Source organism: Mytilus galloprovincialis, chromosome 9 (assembly GCF_965363235.1).
Source record: "Mytilus galloprovincialis chromosome 9, xbMytGall1.hap1.1, whole genome shotgun sequence".
Taxonomy (NCBI): domain Eukaryota; kingdom Metazoa; phylum Mollusca; class Bivalvia; order Mytilida; family Mytilidae; genus Mytilus; species Mytilus galloprovincialis.
Window position 1 is genome coordinate 59,821,373 of NC_134846.1, and position 21,662 is coordinate 59,843,034.

Below are 21,662 nucleotides of genomic sequence, written 5' to 3' on the forward strand. Positions count from 1 at the left end.
CTTCATACTATATAAACCTTGGTATTTAAAGGGGCACTAACTGTCAAATTCATGGTCACCGATTTGACTCAAATTCTCATATTTGATTTATAACAATGTAAAACATTTATCCAAACTATCAAAAGTCTAAAATAAACAGTTTACAGAGCATGGGGTAGATAATTCGTGTGTATTTTAGTCCAGACGCCATCTAATTAACTATCAATTTGACCTCAGATGACCATATAAGCGATGTAAACATAAATAAAGATATGAACAGATTAAACCAACACGTGCAATTGGATTATTTTAGGTCTGTTTGATTTTATTTCATAGATTAAAAATAAATGTTTCTCGTTGCTTTTAACCGTATAAGAATGATTGTATGTGCATCGAATTAGTAATCAATGATTTACCGTAGTTTCACTTTCATTGTTGACATTCTTTTTCTTCAAATAACCAGTACACGTACAATGCATGCGTTGTCAATCTCTAGCTAGGAGTTAAATTGAAGTTCACATGAATACGGATTTAAAGAGGTCGACTCATTCACTTGCAAGTGAATTACTAATTATCAATGTTTCTTAGCGTAGTTTGACAAAATTGACCCTTTTTGGCTGCAAAAAGCGAATTGTTATTTCACTATTGATTGAACCAAAAAAAAAATCAAACTTTAGATTTTTTATATATCTCGTAGCTAGTACCCCTTTAAAATGATGTAGAGAATATATTAAAAAAAAAAAAACGAATCATGATATTTATATAAAAAAACAATATCTATCAATAATTTTTAGTGCAAAAATAAAATGTGTTGTATCATACATTGCATTTGTACTCTTATCTTTCAAAATATAATCCTGTAGAAGACATTGTTTTTTTTTTTTAGCCCACAGTGCTTCGGGCCCCGTCCGTCGTCGTCGTCTGAATGCACAGGCACCTGTCTCAGAATGTTCTGCTATATATATCTTAATATAACAGTGTTATATTAAGGAAAATTAAGAAGAATAATTTCTGAGACAATTAAGTGCCTGTGAGTAAAGTAAGCAGCAGTATATGGTATACCGCTGTTCAATGGTCATAATTAGATTAAGCAAAAACAAATCCGGGTAAAATAATTTTTGAAATCGAGGCAATCAAATCAATTATAATGTGACCTACCGAAATAGACTATTAACCGAATTTGTAATATCATAAGCAACACGACGGTTGCCACATGTGGAGCAGGATCTGCTTACGGGCAGCATTCCGGAGCACCTGAGATCACCCCCAGTTTTTGGTAGGGTTCGTGTTGCTTAGTCTTTAGTTTTCTATGTTGTGTCCTCTGTACTCTTATTAGTCTGTTTCTCTTTTTTTAGCTATGGCGTTGTCAGTTAATTTTCAATCTATGAATTTGAACTTTCCTCCGGTATCTTTCGTCCCTCTTTTATAAGAGAATAACAACGGAATAATAGAAATTAGCCGAACCTCCCGCTTATTTTTTCCGCAAAAATGACAACGCTACGTGTCAGGAATACAGTACAAACAAACACAAAAACTCTCAGAAGAAAGAAATGCATAAATAAATAATTTTATAGTAATATTAAAAAAGTGTAAACCGCTAAATAACACGATACACCTCCCATGAATTAACGACAGCACACAAGGACACGGCCACCACGAACAAAATATAAACTGTCCGTCACATGTATAGTTCATCATCACAAAAAGTGACGGATTTATTGTGACTTAATTATCAGTGGCGGATCTAGAAATTTAAATAGGTGGCACTGACTGCCATAAAAGGGGACCCGCTTTGTCTTGCTTAAGTGGTTACCTAATTAATCAACCATTTTTTTCTCACCGTGAACAAATGGGGTAGGGCATCTATCCTTAAATACGCCTCGGCGTGTACAGTGCATTATCACCGGTCGGAAAAAAATCTCAAATATGATAGTTTTTTTATAGACCCGTACAAAAATATTAAATTAGGATTGAGTTTGTAATGGTGTTACTGGCTTTTTTTTTTTTTTAATCATGACAGGACTATAAAAATGGAATTGCGTTTGAAATATTGTCATTGTTAAAAAAAATTTAAACTGACAAAATAATTTATTCTTTGGAAAACTTGTGGTTAAATCACCCACGTATATATATGAAGCATATTCTAAAAAAAAAAACCCGCCGTTTGCAAAAATTTGATCTTGCTATACGTACTATGGCTAAGATTTTACTGATGGGAGGATACAAGTTTCGATGAAAACGGGGCCGGCGTACGTAATTGTTTGCAGTGGTAATATTTTTTTTTTTACATTTTATGCAGATTTCCATGTTCCCTGTATCTTATGCCCCCACTTGAACCTGTCACTGATTCAAAACTTTTAGCGCTGAAAATCGACTGATGAATCACGTTAAATTTTTTTCCAAAAATTACTGTTTGAGGCCCGACGTTAAATAACTAAATCTTATTTAGAGTCGGGCATGCTATGTACAATTCAACAGATAAACATGAATTAAAGATGAATTAAGCTCTTAACCGACTTGATATTTAAAACAAATAACAAATTATAAACACATTTGACAAACTACACATACAAATAAAAACACATGCATAATATAATAGCTAAGCAAACATGCATAAATCAAAGCAAGCAAGCAAGCTAAAAGAAAAAAAAAACACACATTTTGCTTTAACTGGCACAAAAACAAAAGTTAAGCAAATAAATAAAACAAAAGCAAACAATAAACAATAAACAGAACACAGGGCCAGAAGATTCCAGCTGTGAGACAGCAAACAAAGTTATTGTCTACACGAGCTACAGAAGCAGTTTTCTGAAGAACACCATGTTGAAATAAAATGTTTGAACTGTTCCAAAGTTGAGAGGCTCCTTGCATGGTTAGACAGTGAGTTCCACAACTTTGCTGCCTCAAAGCTAAAACTCCTTTTGTCATACCGAAATATCGTAAGCCTAAATCCATCAATTGGAAATACAACTTCAAAATGTTGATGGATTCAGTCGAGGATTATGCCAGGCCATAGGCTAAGCGCGAGAAGGAAGACGTAGACACTCTTTCCGAATGGATTAAGGCTGTGAGGTCGTTGATACAAATCAGAATTAAGAAACTGAATGGGTCTTTCATTGCACAAAACACTTATCCTACCTCCATGACAAATATGTTGTTGTCCCCGCAGATAAAGCCCCAAACAACATAGTTTTTGTGTGTAAAACTCATTACATTTACTGCTTGATAAACGAATTAGGTATTGACAATTCACTTGGAAACTCAACATATACCCTCACGACAATTACCAAAGAGGAAATCCTGGATAATCATAGGTCTATTCTATGTTTCTTTGGAATTTCAACCAAAGATGGAGAACTGGATCTTCCCACATCACTGTATTGGATACCTAAACTACATAAGTGTCCTTACAAACAACGGTATATTGCTGGGTCTTCCAAGTGCTCCACGAAACTTCTTTTTCAATTATTAACATCTATTTTATCAGCAATCAAAGACGGGCTTCAAAGTTATTGTGAAACTGCCTATTCTAGAGGTGGCGTGAATCAGACTGTATACTTAAAAATTCCAATGATCTTTTAGAGTACATACAATCTAACTCTCTTTCATCTTGCAATAGTATTAAAACATTTGACTTTTCTTCACTTTACACAAGTATTCCACATTCCAAACTAAAAGACAAATTGAAAGAGTTGGTATTGCTTTGTTTCATAAATAGGAATGGCCAACGTAGATACAAGTATCTTGTCTTAAGGAAGGATAAATCCTACTTTATAAAGGATCACTCTGATTCAAACAACATATTCACTGAAACGGACATTATCAAGATGCTTGATTTCTTGATTGACCACATATTTGTTACGTTCGGAGGACGTGTTTTTCAAGACTGTCGGCATTGCAATGGGAACCAATTGTGTCCCTCGTCTTGCCGACTTGTTTTTTTATTATTTTGAGGCTAATTTCATACAGTAATTTCTTAGGAAGAAAGATCAGAAGTTAGCAATATCCTTTAAATCTACTTTCAGCTTTATAGATGATGTTCTTTTACTAAATAATTCAAAATTTGGTGACTATGTTGAACGCATCTATCCCATCGAACTAGAGATAAAGGATAAAACAGATACAGTTAAGTCTGCCTCATATCTTGACTAAATTGACAATGAGGGTCGGTTGAAAACAAAACTTTACGACAAAAGAGATGATTTCAGCTTCCCAATTCTGAACTTTCCATTTCTAAGTAGCAACATTCCATCAGCACCTGCATACGGGGTATATATCTCCCAATTGATACGATATTTCCGTGCTTGCATTTCCTATCATGATTTTCTTGATAGAGGGTTGCTGCTCACAAGGAAGCTATTAAACCAAGAGTTCCAAATGGTGAAGTTGAAATCATCCCTTCGTAAATTTTACGGACGCCATCACGAGTTGGTTGACCGTTATGAAATAACCGTTTCACAAATGATATCGGATATGTTCCTTACGTCGTAACTACAATCCCCTTTCCTTTCATGAATGTGATCCACCGACATAGACTAATTACCGGATTTGTTATAACATGAGCAACACAACGGGTGCCACATGTGGAGCAGGATCTGCGTACCCTTCCGGAGCACCTGAGATCACCCCTAGTTTTTGGTGAGGTTCGTGTTGCTTATTCTTTAGTTTTCTATGTTGTGTTATGTGTACTATTGTTTGTCTGTTTGTCTGTTTGTCTTTTTCATTTTTTTTTTTTCGATTAATGAGTTTGACTGTTCCTCTGGTATCTTTCGTCCCTCTCTTGTAACTCCAGGTTGTGGTAATTCAACTGCGAGTTTATATCTGAAATAATATGAGTTGTCTTTAAAATCTAAATATATTGTGTAAGAACTCTGCACTGGGTTTTGTCAAAATTTTGTAGGTTTATAATGCCATGGTTCTCATGCATCTGATTTTATGTGTTGGTAGTTTAGATTTTTCAAGTAATTGTTCATATGAGTTATTGTAATCATTGTAGATGAATCTGAGCGCTCGTTCTTGCAGTTTTTTATTTTTTAGGGGTTTTGCGCTCGCTACAAAAATACCATGTGAGTGAACAGAAACTTAGGTTTGACATGATGAAAGAATGGTAAATTGTCATTTTTACCAGTTTCTTCAAGTGTGATCCAAGATCATCCAATATTCTTTTCATACCGTTTAACTGGTTGCATTAGTACCCTTTAGATTACCCGACTTTTGCTGAAATCATGACAACTTTCCAAATCAAGAGTTCATGTGATTTTTGTTAGAGTATGGATTTAAAAAAAATCAGCTTTTATTTAAACAGTCAGGATTCTACTTCGTCAAAATTATTTCCCCAGTACGCCACTTAATTTTCACAATCGTAGAAATGGAAGCCATTGTAGGGATGACGCGCTGCCAGTTTAGCTCTTGAAACCCGATAAATTCATTCACATAGCACCATTACGATCCTTATATGTCAGTTGTATTTTGAAAGACAAATGTATATACTAGCTAATGAACATCAGTTAATGTTCTTGTCTGCATAGATTCAGCTTAAAACTATTGTCTAATCAGTTGTCGGTTGGAATTTTTGAAAATTCATAAACATTAAAAAAAATTCTAATTAAATATTTCGTGGAAGGGCAGACTAGATTTTTTTAGTGGTTGAAGACTATAAACCTTAGTTATCACACACAAATTATTTTTTTTTTCACGAAGATATGCATTTTCATAACCAACTTGAAAGACTGTTGTCAAGTACTTTAAGTAAAAAAATAGCTATTCGAACACACCTACTCTGTTTTTATGATTCATTAGATATGTATTTCACTTGACCCATATATTTCATCTTTTAGTACTGTGATTGTTTTATGTTATAAAGTCAACCTGTAGCTTTGATATATAAAAATGACAGAATCTGAAGCGAGATGATGTATCAAATATTCTTGCTTTGTACGTTTTCCAGACAAAATATTCAACTCAAACACGCCCTAACATAAAAGGTGCACTTTATTTTCTCTATTAGATACAATTGTTACCCATTTTTTGCATTTTTTCTTGATAATGGAAGGGCAGATACGAAAATTACTGAACTAATAGAATGATATGTTCTCTGCCCATGGTAATGTTTTCAAAAAACAATCGGAGGTTATGCATTTTCTACATCCAACTTGATAGATACCCATGTCGTCGACTTGATATATAATTGTTCTGCTTAACTATGTAATAGATAAATTGAAACCTTAGGCAATTGGTGTTTTTAAAATAAAACACTTCGTAATTGAAGAGGAAATTGTCATTTTTTTTTGTTTCTATTCACTTTTAAATTTTCTGTTACTATAGTAAACATTACAGTAAGCATTTATCGCCTTCTCTTACAAAGAGCCTCGATTCTTTTGTTCTATTTCTCTTTCCGAAAGCACTGACGTCGTTGATAAAAATAAGAATCAAGAAAATGAATGCCCAGACAGTCACATACCCATGATTCATCAATCTTAAAGACCAAAATGATACAAAACACTTGTCCTACCACGTTGACAAATATGTTGCCGTCCCCACAGATAAATCCAGTGACAGACCACAGAGTGACAAGATCGTTGATGTGTGTAAATCACATTACAAATTGCATAAATTATGTGTTGAGAATTCACTTGGAAACTCAACATATACCCCAGGACACAAAGAGGAAATCCGGGATTATCATAGGTCTGTTCTACGGTATGTTCCTTTTGGATTTCAACCAAAGATGAAGAACTTGATCTTCCATCTTTGTGTTGAAGACATAAACTATATAAGTGTCCTTACAAACAATGTTATATTGCATGGTCTTCCAAGTGCTCCGCGAAACCTTTCTAAATTGTTAACATCAATTTTATCAGCAATCAAAGATAGGCTTTAAAGATATTGTGAACCTACCTATTATAGAGGTGGCGTGGATCAGATGTGGATACTAAAAAAATCTAAAGATCTACTAGTATTAGATTACATACAATCTAAAAACTCTCTTATCTTGCAATAGCCATTAAAACATCAGGCTCTTTTACACTTTTCACAAGTATTCCCCATTCCAAACTAAAAGACAAATTGAAAAAGTTGGTCTTGCTTTGTTTCTTAAAAAAGACTTGCAAACGTAGAAACAAGCAAATCAAAAATTCTCTGAAACTGACATTATCAAGATGCTCGATTTCTTGATTGACAAAATCTTTGACACTTCATAAAGAAATTTCATAGGAAGAAAGACAAGAAGTTAGCAGTATCCTTTAACTTTACATTACGCTATGAAGATGATGCTCTCTCGCTGTATAATTAAAAAAAAAGGTGACGACGTTGAATGCATCTATCCCATCGAAATGGATATAACGGACCCAACAGATCCAATTTAGTCTGCCTCATATCTTAACTTATATGTATAAACTTATAATTAGGGTCGGTTGAAAACAAAACTTTTCGCAAAAATAAGATTTTTCAACTTCCAAATTGTGAATTTTCCATTTCTATGCAGAAACATTCCAACATCCAGCACCGCCTTCATATGGAATATATATCTCCTAGTTGATACGATATTCTAGGGCTTGGTTTTCCTAGAAAAAGGGTTGTTGCCTTACAAAGAAGCTTTAAAAAACCAAGGGTTGCAAGTGGTGAAGTTGAAATCATCCCTCAGATGATAGCGAATATATTCCAATAGTCGTAACTACAACCCCATCATTTTCCTCGAATGTGACCTACCGAATTAAACTTATTACTGAGTCGTACTAACATGAGCAACACAACGGTCGGGGTGCCACATGTGGAGCAGGATCTACCTACTCTTGTGTTGCTCAGTATTAAGTTTCTATGTTGTGTTTTGTGTAATTTTGTTTGTCTGTGTGTCCAGTTTTTTTAAGCTATGGGGTTGTCAGTGTATTTTCGACTTATGAGTTTGAATGTGCCTTTCTACTCTCTCTTATCCTTTTATATTTGAAATGGCCATTCCCTCAGATGACAAGAAAAGACACAAGTCATTCATGTCTTTACTGAAGATGTCGTTTTTTGTAATAACTTAGTTATCCTACAGTTTGTTTAAGAAAGGTAGCAAAAGTGTACAAAAAAATAAAATAAAATTAGAACGTTTAAAAAAAGAAATTTTTGGTATCCCCACCATAGATTGTTTTTTTATTCATCAACTGAGGTTCATTTATACATGTCTGAGTTAAAAGCTAGGCTACCGTACTATCATTTTGTTGATCGGCGACTATTCTGTATGTATCAATGTACTTTCCACCTGCAACGTATACGAGTTCTTCGTTGCCATCTAACCAAATATCAGCTGGATTGTTAACATTATCAAACTTTTCCAGTAATCTTCGGTGTTTTAATCCATCTTCTGAAAGCAGATGTAATGACCCGCTATTTGCTCTGTCAACAACTAAAGTCAATCCGGAAGACAATACAGCAATACATTTAGGACTTTCCAGTTCATCGTTTTTATAGCAAAATTTTCTCTTTCCCTGTAATGTTGAACACTTGATCTCGTTGTCTGCTGTTGTGAAGACAATATATTTCCCTATCACGTTCATTCCGTTTAGACCACATTCTGTGTTAGTGTAAAAACATGTAGTCATATCGTCTGAATCGGCATTTATACTGAATTTCTTAATTGCTCTGTTCACAACGACATACACGTCGTTGTTTGAACTAAACAATGCACCAACGTGATCTTCATTGAAAGGCATTTTTGTTACTTTAATTATTTCTTCAGCTTTAACGTCTGCTTTGTATAATTCTTCACTATAACATGATATAAATAGCTGCTTCGACTTTTTATCATAGCATAAACGTTTGACATCTCCATGGATATCTGTGGTGCTGACGATATAACCTGAATGTTTTTCAATGATGTACAGTTTTTTTTGTGGTCTAGCATCTCCAACTACCATATATTTTTCATCTATACATACACCACAGGAAAACTTTGAACCTGTGATACAAATACTTTTAACAAACGTTACGTACGCATTTTTAAATTTGGGATAACAATTTAAGCCTAAGCCTGCACAGCACTTGTAAATACCAATCATCTGACCAAATATAGGACTCTCGAATGTTTTAAACGTTCCAATTTCTACCATGGTCTCACAAGTCTCAAGCTGGCTGAAGATGCCTTTTTTTTGAAAGCTTAAATCTACCAATGTGTCGCTCTGGTTAACTCGGGAGATTTCGCTTACATTCGATGCAATATGGTGCTTTATATTCTCCACAAGAATGAACAACTGTGTCTTGGTTCCAAATTTTTCAACAACTTCAATCGAACGGATCCAATGATCTAGATTCTTAACAAACTGTTCTAGTAGCCGCATTCGTACATTAAAACTCGTATATTTTTCATCGCGGAACATGTGTAGTTGTTTCGCAAATGTATCAAACAAGTTATCAAGCTTACATTTAAGTTGTTCGAGAAATTCTTTCGCTTCTTCTTCTGTGTCTTCTGTTGCGAGTTTGATATCAGCTTTTTCTTGATCTTTTTCCTTTATAAGACTTTCTATCGCTTGCTTAATTTCGGTTATCTTCAATGGGAGAGACATATATTTGCCACTTGTCATAAGGCTTGCAATAGTCATTACTCTTTTACATCTTCTGTGCTTCGTAGACACACAGGAACCACAACAAATAATTTTATGATCACAACAAAACACGTCTACTAAATTTGACGGATGAACAGAGCAATGTTCAGATATCGCATTAACAACCATTCCGTAGCTAAAGGAAGCAACTTCTTCAACAGGAATTACATTATGCGAAGCAGAAAGTTTCATACGACTATGCATATCATTACATTTTTCACAGAAAGCTTCTTCGCATATTTCACACCAGAACTTTGCCTCTGATATTTCATCATGTCGTTTGCAAGCACTGCACTTTTTGTTTTCTCCATTAGACATATCAAGCATTTCTTGTATGCTTACATTATGAGGCAGGTTAGCAGCCCATTTATCAATATCCGACTTTGCATCTGTTGGCTTGACAAGAGTTTTGCAAGTAGGACAACTAAACTCTTTTCTCGAATGTGGTTCTTTTTTGCGTCCAGTTGATATTATGAACTCGTGTATACATTGTTCACAGAAGGTATGTAAGCATGGTAATATTTTTGGTATTTTGAAGGTTTCATAACAGATTTGACAACTCATTAATTCTGTCTGATCTTGTCTGGATAGCGCCATATTGTTAAAACCAATACTTCTAATTTACTTCCGTTATCACGAGACTATTCATATGATCGCTAAAAATAAAATGGAGATTAAAATGGATATAATCAAAGTACTGACGTATATTGCTTGCACGAAATTCTAATTGCATTGTAGAACTGGCATTTTTGGTTTTACTACCATAATGATCGTATAATAAACAAAAAGTTAGGTCAATAAAATAATCAACAGTAGATCAATTCGTTTACAAAACTTTACCTGTTTACACTATTACTGGCATTATTAATATATGCTTGATTTCTTGGTTGACAACATATTTGTTACGTTTGGAGGACATATTTTACAACCAAACCAGATGCTCAGCAGGGCGCAGCTTTATACGACCGCAGAGTTCGAACCCCGAACATTGGGGAAAGTATGGACACAACATTCAAGCTTGATACAGCTCTGAATTTGGATTGTGATTAAATAGTTTTTTTTGTAATTATTTTATTTTTGATGATGAAACATGTGAAATTACATACTACAGTATTCGATACACATTTTAAAAATAAAGTAATACTTGATAAATCAATTAAGTCATATGGATATAATAAGATATATATATAAATATTACAAAAAGATTTTGTTAATTAATCAAATAAATTAAATAAAAGCTGCTTCTAACATATGCCATTTCTGATCCATTTTTACTTTTTGTACAGGGGTTAAGAAACATACAGAGTATTTTTCTATATTAATCCAATATTTTAAATATTCTACCCCACCATATTTTGTGGGGGATATGTTCTTACATCTACATTTGTATATATAATATTTGAATAGCAACAAAATATTGTTAACTGTTTTACTGTTAACAAAATCCTCAGACACACCTAACATGACTTCTTTTGCACTGAAAGGCAGGAGAATGCCATAATTTTTAATCCAATCTATAACGGATAGCCAGAAGTTTTGTGATACATTACATTCCCAAAAAATGTGAAAAATATTTTCTTTAAATTCTGAACAAAAAGTACAAAGTTCAGTTTCTTTTAATTTACATTTCAATAAAAATGAATTACATGGTAGAATCCTATGAACAATCTTAAATTGAAAGTTTTGCAAAAAAGAGTTTCTGGTTATAATGAAGGGCATGGAATAAACAGCATTCCAATCCTCAATCTGCATATTTAAATCTCTTTCCCATTTTTCACGGGAAGATAAAGATAATACTTTATTATCCTCCAAAAATAATGTATAGAAAAATTTACAAGATTTTGGTTCCCTTTTAACTTTATCTATTAATTTATTTTCAATAATTTCCAGTTTTGAACTACCTTCTATTATACTTTTCCATCTTTTTGGAATCGCACTTAAAATACTATAAAATTCTACAAAATTAGTATTGATATCATACTTTTTTTTAAATTCATCAAATGAGAATAATGTATTATTATCTGACATCAGATCATTAATGAAGAATATACTATTTTCAACATATTTGAACCTCAAAATCATCTTGCCATCCATTTTGATGTTCGAATCCAGCTATATGGACTGGGTCAAAATTTCAGTATTGTTTTCAGCTTGAAGCTTATTTTTTAACTTGGAAAAATTTACCAGGATATCATGCCAAAATGGATTAACTTTTTCTGCTAAATAAAGTAAACCTTCTTGACTTAAGTGTAAAATCTTGTCCCCCCCCCCAATTTTTGTATATAACTAAGTAGCAAGACTTTCCAAGGAGAGTAATTTTGGGGATCTAATAATTTATACAGCCAAGACATTTTTACTCTATAGCAAAAATAATAAATATTAGGCATCTTAAGACTACCATCACAGTGTTCGGTAATTATCACTGCCCTTTTCACTTTATCAGGTTTTCCTTTCCATAAGAAGTTAAAAAATATATTCTGAATCTCCTTCAAAACCCCTTCTAGGGATTAAATAGTTGACACAACACAGGTTTCTGACACATTATGAATGTGGTCTAAGAACTTAAACTTAAAAACTTTAAATTTTAATAATTGGACATTACCTATTATGGTCCAATATCCAAAATCTAAATACTAGAACATGGTTAGATTCAGCATATCAAAGAACCCCAGGAATTCAATTTTTGATGAAATCAAATAAAGTTCAATTTTGGACCCTTTAGACCTCAATGTGGACCAATTTGATAACCGGGCCCAAACATCAAAAATCTAAATACATGGTTAGATTAAGCATATATCAAAGAACCCCATATATACAATTTTTGTTGAAATCAAACAAAGAATAATTTTGGACCCCAATTTGGAACAACTTGAAAACTGGGCCTAAAATCAAAAATTTAAATACATGTTTAGATACAGCATATCAAAGAACCCCAAGGATTCAATTTTTGTTGATATCAAACAATTTTGGACCCCGGTTTGGACCAACTTGAAAACTGGGCCAATAATCAAAAATCTAAGTACATGTTTAGATTCAGCATATCAAAGAACCCCAAGGATTCAATTTTTGTGAAAATCAAACTTAGTTTAATTTTGGACCCTTTGGACCTTAATGTAGAACAATTTGAAAACGGGACCAAAAATTAAGAATCTACATACACAGTTAGATTCGGCATATCAAAGAACCCCAATCATTCAATTTTTGATGAAATCAAACAAAGTTTAATTTTTTTTCCTAAACTGTTGGGACCAAAACTCCAAAAATTAATCCCTACCTTCCGTTTTATGGTCATAAACCTTGTGTTTAAATTTCCTAGATTTCTATTTACTTATACTAAAGTTATGGTGCGAAAACCAAGAAAAATGCTTATTTGGGCCCCTTTTTCCTAAACTGATGGGACCTCAACTCCCAAAATCTATCCCTACCTTTCTTTTGTGTCCATAAACCTTGTGTTTAAATTTCATTGATTTCTATTTACTTATACTAAAGTTATTGTGTGGTTTCCGTAACTAGAGTTTTTTTTTGTGAGACGAGATAGTTAGTCTTGTGCTTAACCCCCTAACCTGGAGGGCCAGTGGATTTGTAGTTGAGGTTCCATTCCCCTAGATCGAATGCCGGCCTAGGCTTACGAGGTTGAGGCCTTATGTGCTGACAGGCACGAAGAAGATGAGTGATGAGTGAGTGAAAGTTATTGTGCGAAAACCAAGAATAATACTTATTTGGGCCCTTTTTTGTCCCATAATTCCTAAACTGATGGGAATAAAACTCCCAAAATCAATCCCAACCTTCCTTTTGTGGTCATAAACCTTGTGTCAAAATTTCATAGACTTCTATTTACTTAAACTAAAGTTATAGTGCGAAAACCAAGAAAATGCTTATTTGGGCCCTTTTTGGCCCCTAATTCCTAAACTGTTGGGACCAAAACTCCCAAAACCAATCCCAACCTTCCTTTCATGGTCATAAACCTTGTGTTTAAATTTCATAGATTTATATTTACTCTGTCTAAAGTTAAAGTGCGAAAACCAAATGTCTTCGGACGACGACGACGATGACGACGGACGACGCCAACGTGATACCAATATACGATCAAAATATTTTCAATTTTTGCGGTCGTATAAAAAACTGAAACCAACCTGCTGTTCTTCTTGCAGACTTATTCTTTTATTTCATCATGGAGAAGCTTCATGACTAGAATCTAACATAATCATTAAACTTGATGATGCCCTCCCTCGTGCCCCAAGTCGCATACTAATATTTAAAAGATTGTTTGAAAAACGCGAAACGCATCTAACCCATTGAATATGATAAATGATTCAACAGATACAGTAATGTTTGCCTTATATCTTACATCTTTAAATTTACAATAGGTTTGTGTGACAACCTAACTTTATGACATACGATATTTTCAGCGTCCTAATTGTTGACTTTCGAATTCTATGTAGCAACATTCCTCCATTACGCCAGTTCATTTTCACAATCGTAGAAATGGAAGCCATTGTTAGAGGGTTATAATTGCCTACGTACATTTGTTACTTATAAATATGGACTGAACTGTGCCTATTATTGCTAATACTGTTTTATGTTTCATTACAGATGACCGTGGTCATTGTTATACATTAAAGACTTGTATGAATAAATAGACATTGTTCTTATTTATGACCACGGACAGTAATTACTGAAAACCTGTGAGGAACAACACTTATACGACAATGCCTGCAGTACAGTGTCCAATACCATGATGTGAATATGTCACTGACGATCTTGATGCAGCAATCGTAGCTGTACTCATCACTGTTCATAGTACAACACACGCTCCGGGACCAGTCACAGCAGCGAAAGTAGAAAAAGTGAAAAGACCGGTTATATCAACAGCTGGAACTAGTGAGGAATGGGCATATTTTGAATCACGGTGGTCCGATTATGTTGAAGCAACGAAAATTGCCGGCCGTGACAAGGTAGTTCAGCTTCTAGAATGCTGCTATGAGCAGCTACGCAATGACTTGACACGATCAGCAGGGGGTAGTCTAACGAACAAACCTGTACAAGAAGTGTTAGCCGCAATCAAGAAACTTGCTGTTCGTGAAGAAAATACGATGGTGGCCAGAATCACACTTCATAATATGCGCCAAGACCGTGACGAACCAGTGCGTAGCCTTTGTGTACGTTTGCGAGGACAAGCCGGTGTTTGCAAATTCTTCATACAATGCCCTACTTGTAACACAGATGTGAACTATACAGACACCATTATTCGGAACGTTCTTGCACGAGGTATTTCCGATCCAGAAATCCAACTAGATCTCCTCGGTGACAAAAACCAAGACATGACCCTTGAAGAAGTCAATCAATTCGTTGAAGCAAAAGATTCAGGGAAACGTTCTGCATCTAGATTACTCGATTCTCAAACAGTTCAAGCAGCTAGCAGCTCTTATAAAAAGAGACAAAAAGAAAAAAACAGACAGCCGTGAGGGACAAAAATGAAGTTTGTACATATTGTGGTAAAAAGGGACACGGCAAAAGTGCGACAGCTCGTCTCCGTAAATCAGATTGCCCTGCATATGGCCATAAGTGTGGATACTGCAACTGTGAACACCACTTTGAAAAGGTTTGTAGGAGCAAGGAAAAATCAAAAACTGGTACAGCTACTCATAATACAGACGATTGTGAAGGTGCTGTTTTTAATTCACTGTGCAGCATATCCAGCGATTCACATAAAATAAATGGCAGAACGCTATCCATAAACCATCATCTTAATGATAATCTGTCAGATACCTGGATCAGCAAGGCATGGCAATCACAACCTTTCGTCAACCTTGTTTTAAGGATATTACCGGAAGATTATGAAGCAATCTAATTAAAAACCGATCTCTCATCGCTCCTGTTTCTGATATGTCGCGTGGGAGATCTAACGAAACCCGCTTTGAGGTCACATGTGAGTGACCTCGTAGGTGTGTCTTTTTCGACCAATGAAATTGAGTCTTCCACGATCTTGGAAGTTTAACGTAAGGCAAGGGGATGCAACTCATTTTATTTACGACGAAATTGTCCCACGCGACATATCAGAAACAGGAGCGATGAGAGATCGGTTTTTAATTAGATTGATTATGAAGCATTTGGTTTCAATATGACAAAAAGAACAAATACTGTTGCAATCTCTGCCATGGCGGATACAGGATGCCAGAGCTGCCTTGCCGGTATCAAGGTCATCCATCGACTAGGAATAAATCAGACTGAATTAATCCCCGTCAATATGAAAATGCATGCTGCCAACAACAAAGGTATCACGATTCTTGGTGCAACCATACTCCGCATTTCAGGCAAAGATGATCAAGGCAGACATGTCGAAACGAGACAAATGACATATGTAACTGACAACTCTGATAAGCTATTTATCAGCAGAGAAGCTTGCATTGCTCTTCGAATGATATCTGACAGTTTTCCAACAATTGGTGAAATTGATGATACGCAACAAACTCCCGGTACTGAGAACTCTCATAACAGTACACACAACATCGGAAGTGTTAACAGCCTAGATACCACCTGTATCTGTCCTCAACGGAAGCTGCCGCCTCAAATGCCAAGGAACTTACCTTATCCAGCAACTGCAGATAACCTAGAAAAAATAAAACAATTTTTTATGGACTATTATAAATCTAGTACCTTCAATACCTGTGATCACCAGCCATTGCCACTGATGGATGGACCACCAATGCGATTGATGATGGATCCCGAAGCTGAACCTGTGGCTCATCACACTCCAGTTCCAGTACCAATCCACTGGAAAGAGGAAGTCAAAGCTGGTCTTGATCAAGACGTCCGACTTGGCGTATTGGAACCTGTTCCAGTTGGGGAACCTGTCACATGGTGCCATAGAATGGTCGTTTGTGCCAAGAAAAATAGAAAACCACGTCGCACTGTTGATTTTCAACCCCTTAATGTGCATGCAACACGTGAAACACACCATACGCCTTCGCCTTTTCACCAGGCTAGATCAGTACCGAATGGAAAGAGGAAACCCGTTTTTGACGCCTGGAACAGCTATCATAGTGTGCCAATTCCTGAAGCGGATCGCCATCTGACTACCTTCATAACACCCTGGGGCAGATATCGTTACAAGACGGCCCCACAAGGTTATATAGCTTCAGGCGACACCTATACAAGACGGTATGATGAAATTGTTGCCGACATTCCAAACAAAACCAAATGTGTCGATGACGTCCTCCTTTGGGCTGATTCAATTGAGGAAAGCTTTTTTCAAGCTGTACAATGGCTCGATATTTGTGGTCGTCATGGCATCACTCTTAATCCTGAGAAGTTCATATTCGGTCAAGATATTGTAGAATTTGCTGGATTTGAAGTCACGTCCGACACTGTCCGTCCTTGCATGAAATACAGTTAACTCTCGTTGTCTCGAACTCGGTTGACTCGAAATTTCGGATGAGTCGAAGTTTTCATGTGGTCCCGAACTTTATTCCATACAAAAGTATGTAATTCAACTCCTGATGAGTCGAAATTGGATGAGTTGAAATTTCGGTTGAGTCGAACTAAATTTACGGTCCCAAGGTTAACAAAAGCATTCAAAAATCATTTTTTATCTCGAACTAATACACATATGTCAAAATATGACCTCCGGGATTTAAATGGATTGAAGAGTTAATCTGACAATACACGTGTAATTAAATTTCCGGTCACTGACCACTGTATTGATTTATGACATGCTATTTCCATGAGTGTTTTCCTAAGATTATCTTTTGTAGAATTTTTATAAATAATTAGTGATAAATTGTTAATGTTCATGAAAAAGTATTTTAATTGTTTACAAAACATACAAAACAATTAATTTGTGATTAAACTAATGAGCTTGGGTGTGTATAAAGTGAGGATTATGGCTTCCGTTGATGATCACCTAAAAACTACTCAAACGGCGTCTTTAATCTTATTATATGTTCTTTTGAAAACAAAGAGTGAGATAAAACAAAATGAATAGAAATCAAAATTTTCTTAAATCTCTTGTATCCGAGAATAAACAATTTTGTCAGCTATTAGCGACCTGAATTACGAAACTGTCGTTTGGAAATTACTCTCTTGGAAAAGCCATAGGAATTTTTTTTTAATTGAAACAATTGAATAAGTTAAAATAACAGTCATTATAATAATAAAAGACTGTGACATACAAATACATCGATCTGATACTAGAATATCGATCCCCTTGTCATATTCACCCGGATTTATTTTAGCTTTACCAAGCTAAGCAAGAGTTGTGTCCCTTAGATTGTCGAACTTCCGGTGTTCGTTTGAGTCGAATTACGTGTATCTCGAAATATTTCTCTGGTCCGGCTGACTTCGACATAACAAGAGTCGACTGTACCTGAAAGCAATTCTAGATTTTCCAACACCTAGAAATATCACCGATGTACGATCATGGTTTGGTCTCGTAAATCAAGTGTCCTACGCCTTCAGCATGGCTGATAAGCTGCTTCCTTTCAGGCAATTATTGAAATCAGGAACACCATTTTTCGAGGATGAACACATCAACAAACTGTTCGAGGAATCGAAAGCTGCTATCATAAGCGAAATAGAAGAGGGCGTTCGCGTCTTTGATAAAAGTAAACCGACATGTCTTTCTACAGATTGGTCAAAAACTGGTATCGGTTTCTGGCTATTTCAGAAACATTGTTCCTGCAAAGGGAGTGAACCATTCTGTTGCAACACAGGATGGCGAATAACGCTTGTCGGGAGTAGATTTACACATCCAGCTGAATCCCGTTATGCGCCAGTAGAAGGCGAAGCACTAGCCGTTGTCGACGCTTTGGACAAAGCGAGGTATTTTGTACTGGGATGCGACGATCTTATTATAGCTGTTGACCATAAACCACTCCTAAAAATATTCAGTGACAGATCTTTAGAAGACATCTCGAATTCATGCCTTCGAAATTTGAAAGAGAAAACACTCAGATATCGTTTCCGGATGATTCATGTACCAGGCGTCAAACATCATGCTGCTGACGGTGTGTCACGTCACCCAACTGGGGACCCCGAAAAACTTATTCTCTCAGATGATATAGCAGCCATCAGGAATAGTACAAGGTCGTTGCCACCCGCCACATCTTTTCTATCAGACATACATCATATAGATTTAGAATCGGATGCTAGTGAAATAGATAACAGTGTCTTCATATCAGCCGTATCCTCGCTTGATTCGCTTGCAGTCAAATCCGTTACTTGGGACAGAGTTCGTACCGCTACAGCAAGTGACGACAATATGAATGAACTTATCAACTTAATCGAGTCTGGTACACCTGAGTTTTGACATGAATTTCCTCCACAACTACGGGAATTCTTCCAATTCCGTGAACACCTTTACACTATTGATGTTATAATATACAAGGACAGAATAATCATTCCTCCTAGTCTCCGAGATGAAGTGTTGTCTGCTTTACACGCAGCACACCAAGGAGTAACAGCAATGATTTCTAGAGCAGAGTCATCGGTTTTTTTGCCAGGTATTTCCCTGCTATTTCAGCACAAAGAGCCGGATGCAACCATTGTAATCGGATAGCACCTTCTAACCCGAGTGCTCCACCTACACCTCTGATGTCACAAGACTACTCATTTCAATGCGTTTGTTCTGACTTTTTTCAATACAAAGGGATTTATTACCTTGTCATAGTTGACCGATACTCAAACTGGCCAATTGTTGAAAGATCATCGAACGGAGCAGTCGGACTCATAACCTGTCTTCGACGCACATTTGTCACTTTTGGAATTCCCGACGAACTAACATCTGACGGTGGTCCTGAATTTACCTCTACTGCTACAAGACGGTTTCTTCGTGACTGGGGTGTACACCATCGCCTATCGTCAGTGTCTTTTCCTCATAGCAATTGCAGGGCGGAAGTTGGAGTAAAAACCGTTAAACGCATGATTGCTGATAATACTGGTTCTAAAGGTGATCTCGACACGGATGCATTCCAACGGGCCATGCTTCAGTACAGAAATACACCTGACAGAGACACAAAACTTTCCCCTGCAATGTGCGTCTTTGGTCATCCAATCAGAGATTTCATTCCGATTCCACCAGTAAGATATTCTCCTCACAATACTTGGAGGGAAACGTTAGATGCCCGTGAAGAAGCTTTAAGAAACCGCCACATCAAACAGGTCGAACACTTATCAGAACATACAAAAAGACTACCTCAACTTGCAACTGGCGATTGTGTACGTATTCAGAACCAAATAGGGCATTACCCACTCAAATGGGACAAAACTGGCACCATCATTGAAGTCCGCCAATTTGATCAATATGCTGTAAAGGTTGATGGCTCTGGAAGAGTAACTTTACGCAACAGGAAGTTTCTCAGGAAGTATGTTCCTGTCAAGGGCATCAAGTCAACAAAGACTATACAAGATGACCTTTGTTATAAGAATGTACCTGTCCCGTCATCATTCAACACCAAACAAGTACTACAACCGACTTCTGATACATTAATGGAAACCCCTAAAGATTCTACTCGTGAAAAGCATTATCCACTTGGTCAGACAACTTCAGACTCCAAGGACAGCTCTACACCAGTTGATAACACACATCCTGAGCGCCGTCGTTTGGAATTTACAGAAACGCCACTTGAGAAACAAGGAACACAGCCGACCGTTGATTATTACTCCGACAGAACTTACTACACAACGTAAATCTAGTCGTGCTAGTAGACCACCTGCCTGGCATTCAGATTATAAATATGGATAAACAATCATGACATTGACATTTTGAATTTTCGTTTCGCATTTCAACTAACAGAGATTAGTGTGAATATCATCTTAGTCATATAACAGTGTACAAGTATTTGCCACCTTTAAGGGAACATTACAGGAACCAAAAACTTAAGGGGAGATAGAGGGTTATAATTGCCTACGTACATTTGCTACTTATAACTATGGACTGAACTGTGCCTATTATTGCTAATACTGTTTTATGTTTCATTACAGATGACCGTGGTCATTGTTCTACATTAAAGACTTGTATGAATAAATAGACATTGTTCTTATTTAATTGTAGGAATGACGCTCTGCCAATTTTGCTCTTGAAAACCGATAAATGTATCCACAAAGCACCATTACGATCCTTATATGTCAGTTGTATTTTGAAAGGCAAATGTATCTACTAGCTAATGAGCATCAGTTAATGATCTTGTCTGCATTGATTCAACTTAAAACTATTGTCTGATCGGTTGTCAGGTGGAATTTTCGAAAATTCATAAACATTTAAAAACATTCTAATTAAATATTTCGTGGAAGGGCAAACTAAAAATTTTCAGTGATTGAAGATTATTAAGTCTTTCCACCTTTCTGTGGAAAGACTTATTGTTTTTCTTCTGATTATTAAGTCTTTTCACTTTTTTGTGAAAAGACTTATTGTATTTGTTCTGATTATTATTATTATTATTATTATTATTAAGTCTTTCCACTTTTCTGTGGAAAGACTTATTGTTTTTGTTCTGATTATTATTATTAAGTCTTTCCACTTTTCTGTGGAAAGACTTATTGTTTTTGTTCTGATTATTATTTTTTTTTTTTTCTTCCGCCAAATTTTGTTCTTGCGCAAAATGTTTGTTTCGCAATATGTCGCTTAGATATTTCTCATAGGGTATCGTATAGTTTATGCGCTTTTAAATTTCACCCTGCTAAGGCGAACCATTTTCTATGTAAGAGTTATCTCCCTTTTCACTGTTTATCCTCTGTGTGCATCTCCTTTGTAACAAAACAAGATAGCGAAAAAATTCTTTTTACAAATTGTTCGTTACATCCTCAGTAATTTTTGGCGTATTTGGATCGAAGCGATTCGATGAAATTTTATAGGAGTTATCTACCTTTACAAAATAAATTTGTCGGTATGTTTATTTAACTCATAAACAGTTAACCGTATAACCCTGGAATGTTTTTATTTGAGTCCCCTAGGTCCTTACTTAGAAAATGAGGTCAAGGTCAAAGGTCAAGGTCAAGTTCTCAATTGTGACTTTTGCTTGTTTTTGCATTTTCTCTGACACTTTGAGAGATACATATAAAAGAACAAGTGCAAAATGTCAGCTTTATTGTAGTGAAGATATGCTA

At 35.7% G+C, this 21,662-nt stretch overlaps 1 protein-coding gene across 1 annotated transcript; it reads right to left on the reverse strand.

The window, feature by feature from the left end:
* Positions 1-7,956: 7,956 nt before the first annotated feature.
* LOC143045463 (uncharacterized) lies at positions 7,957-10,224 on the reverse strand. Its single transcript, XM_076217981.1, has one exon. It carries the CDS (start codon positions 10,155-10,157, stop codon positions 8,157-8,159), a length of 2,001 nt encoding a protein of 666 aa, XP_076074096.1. The 5' UTR covers positions 10,158-10,224; the 3' UTR covers positions 7,957-8,156.
* Between the last annotated feature and the right edge of the window lie 11,438 nt (positions 10,225-21,662).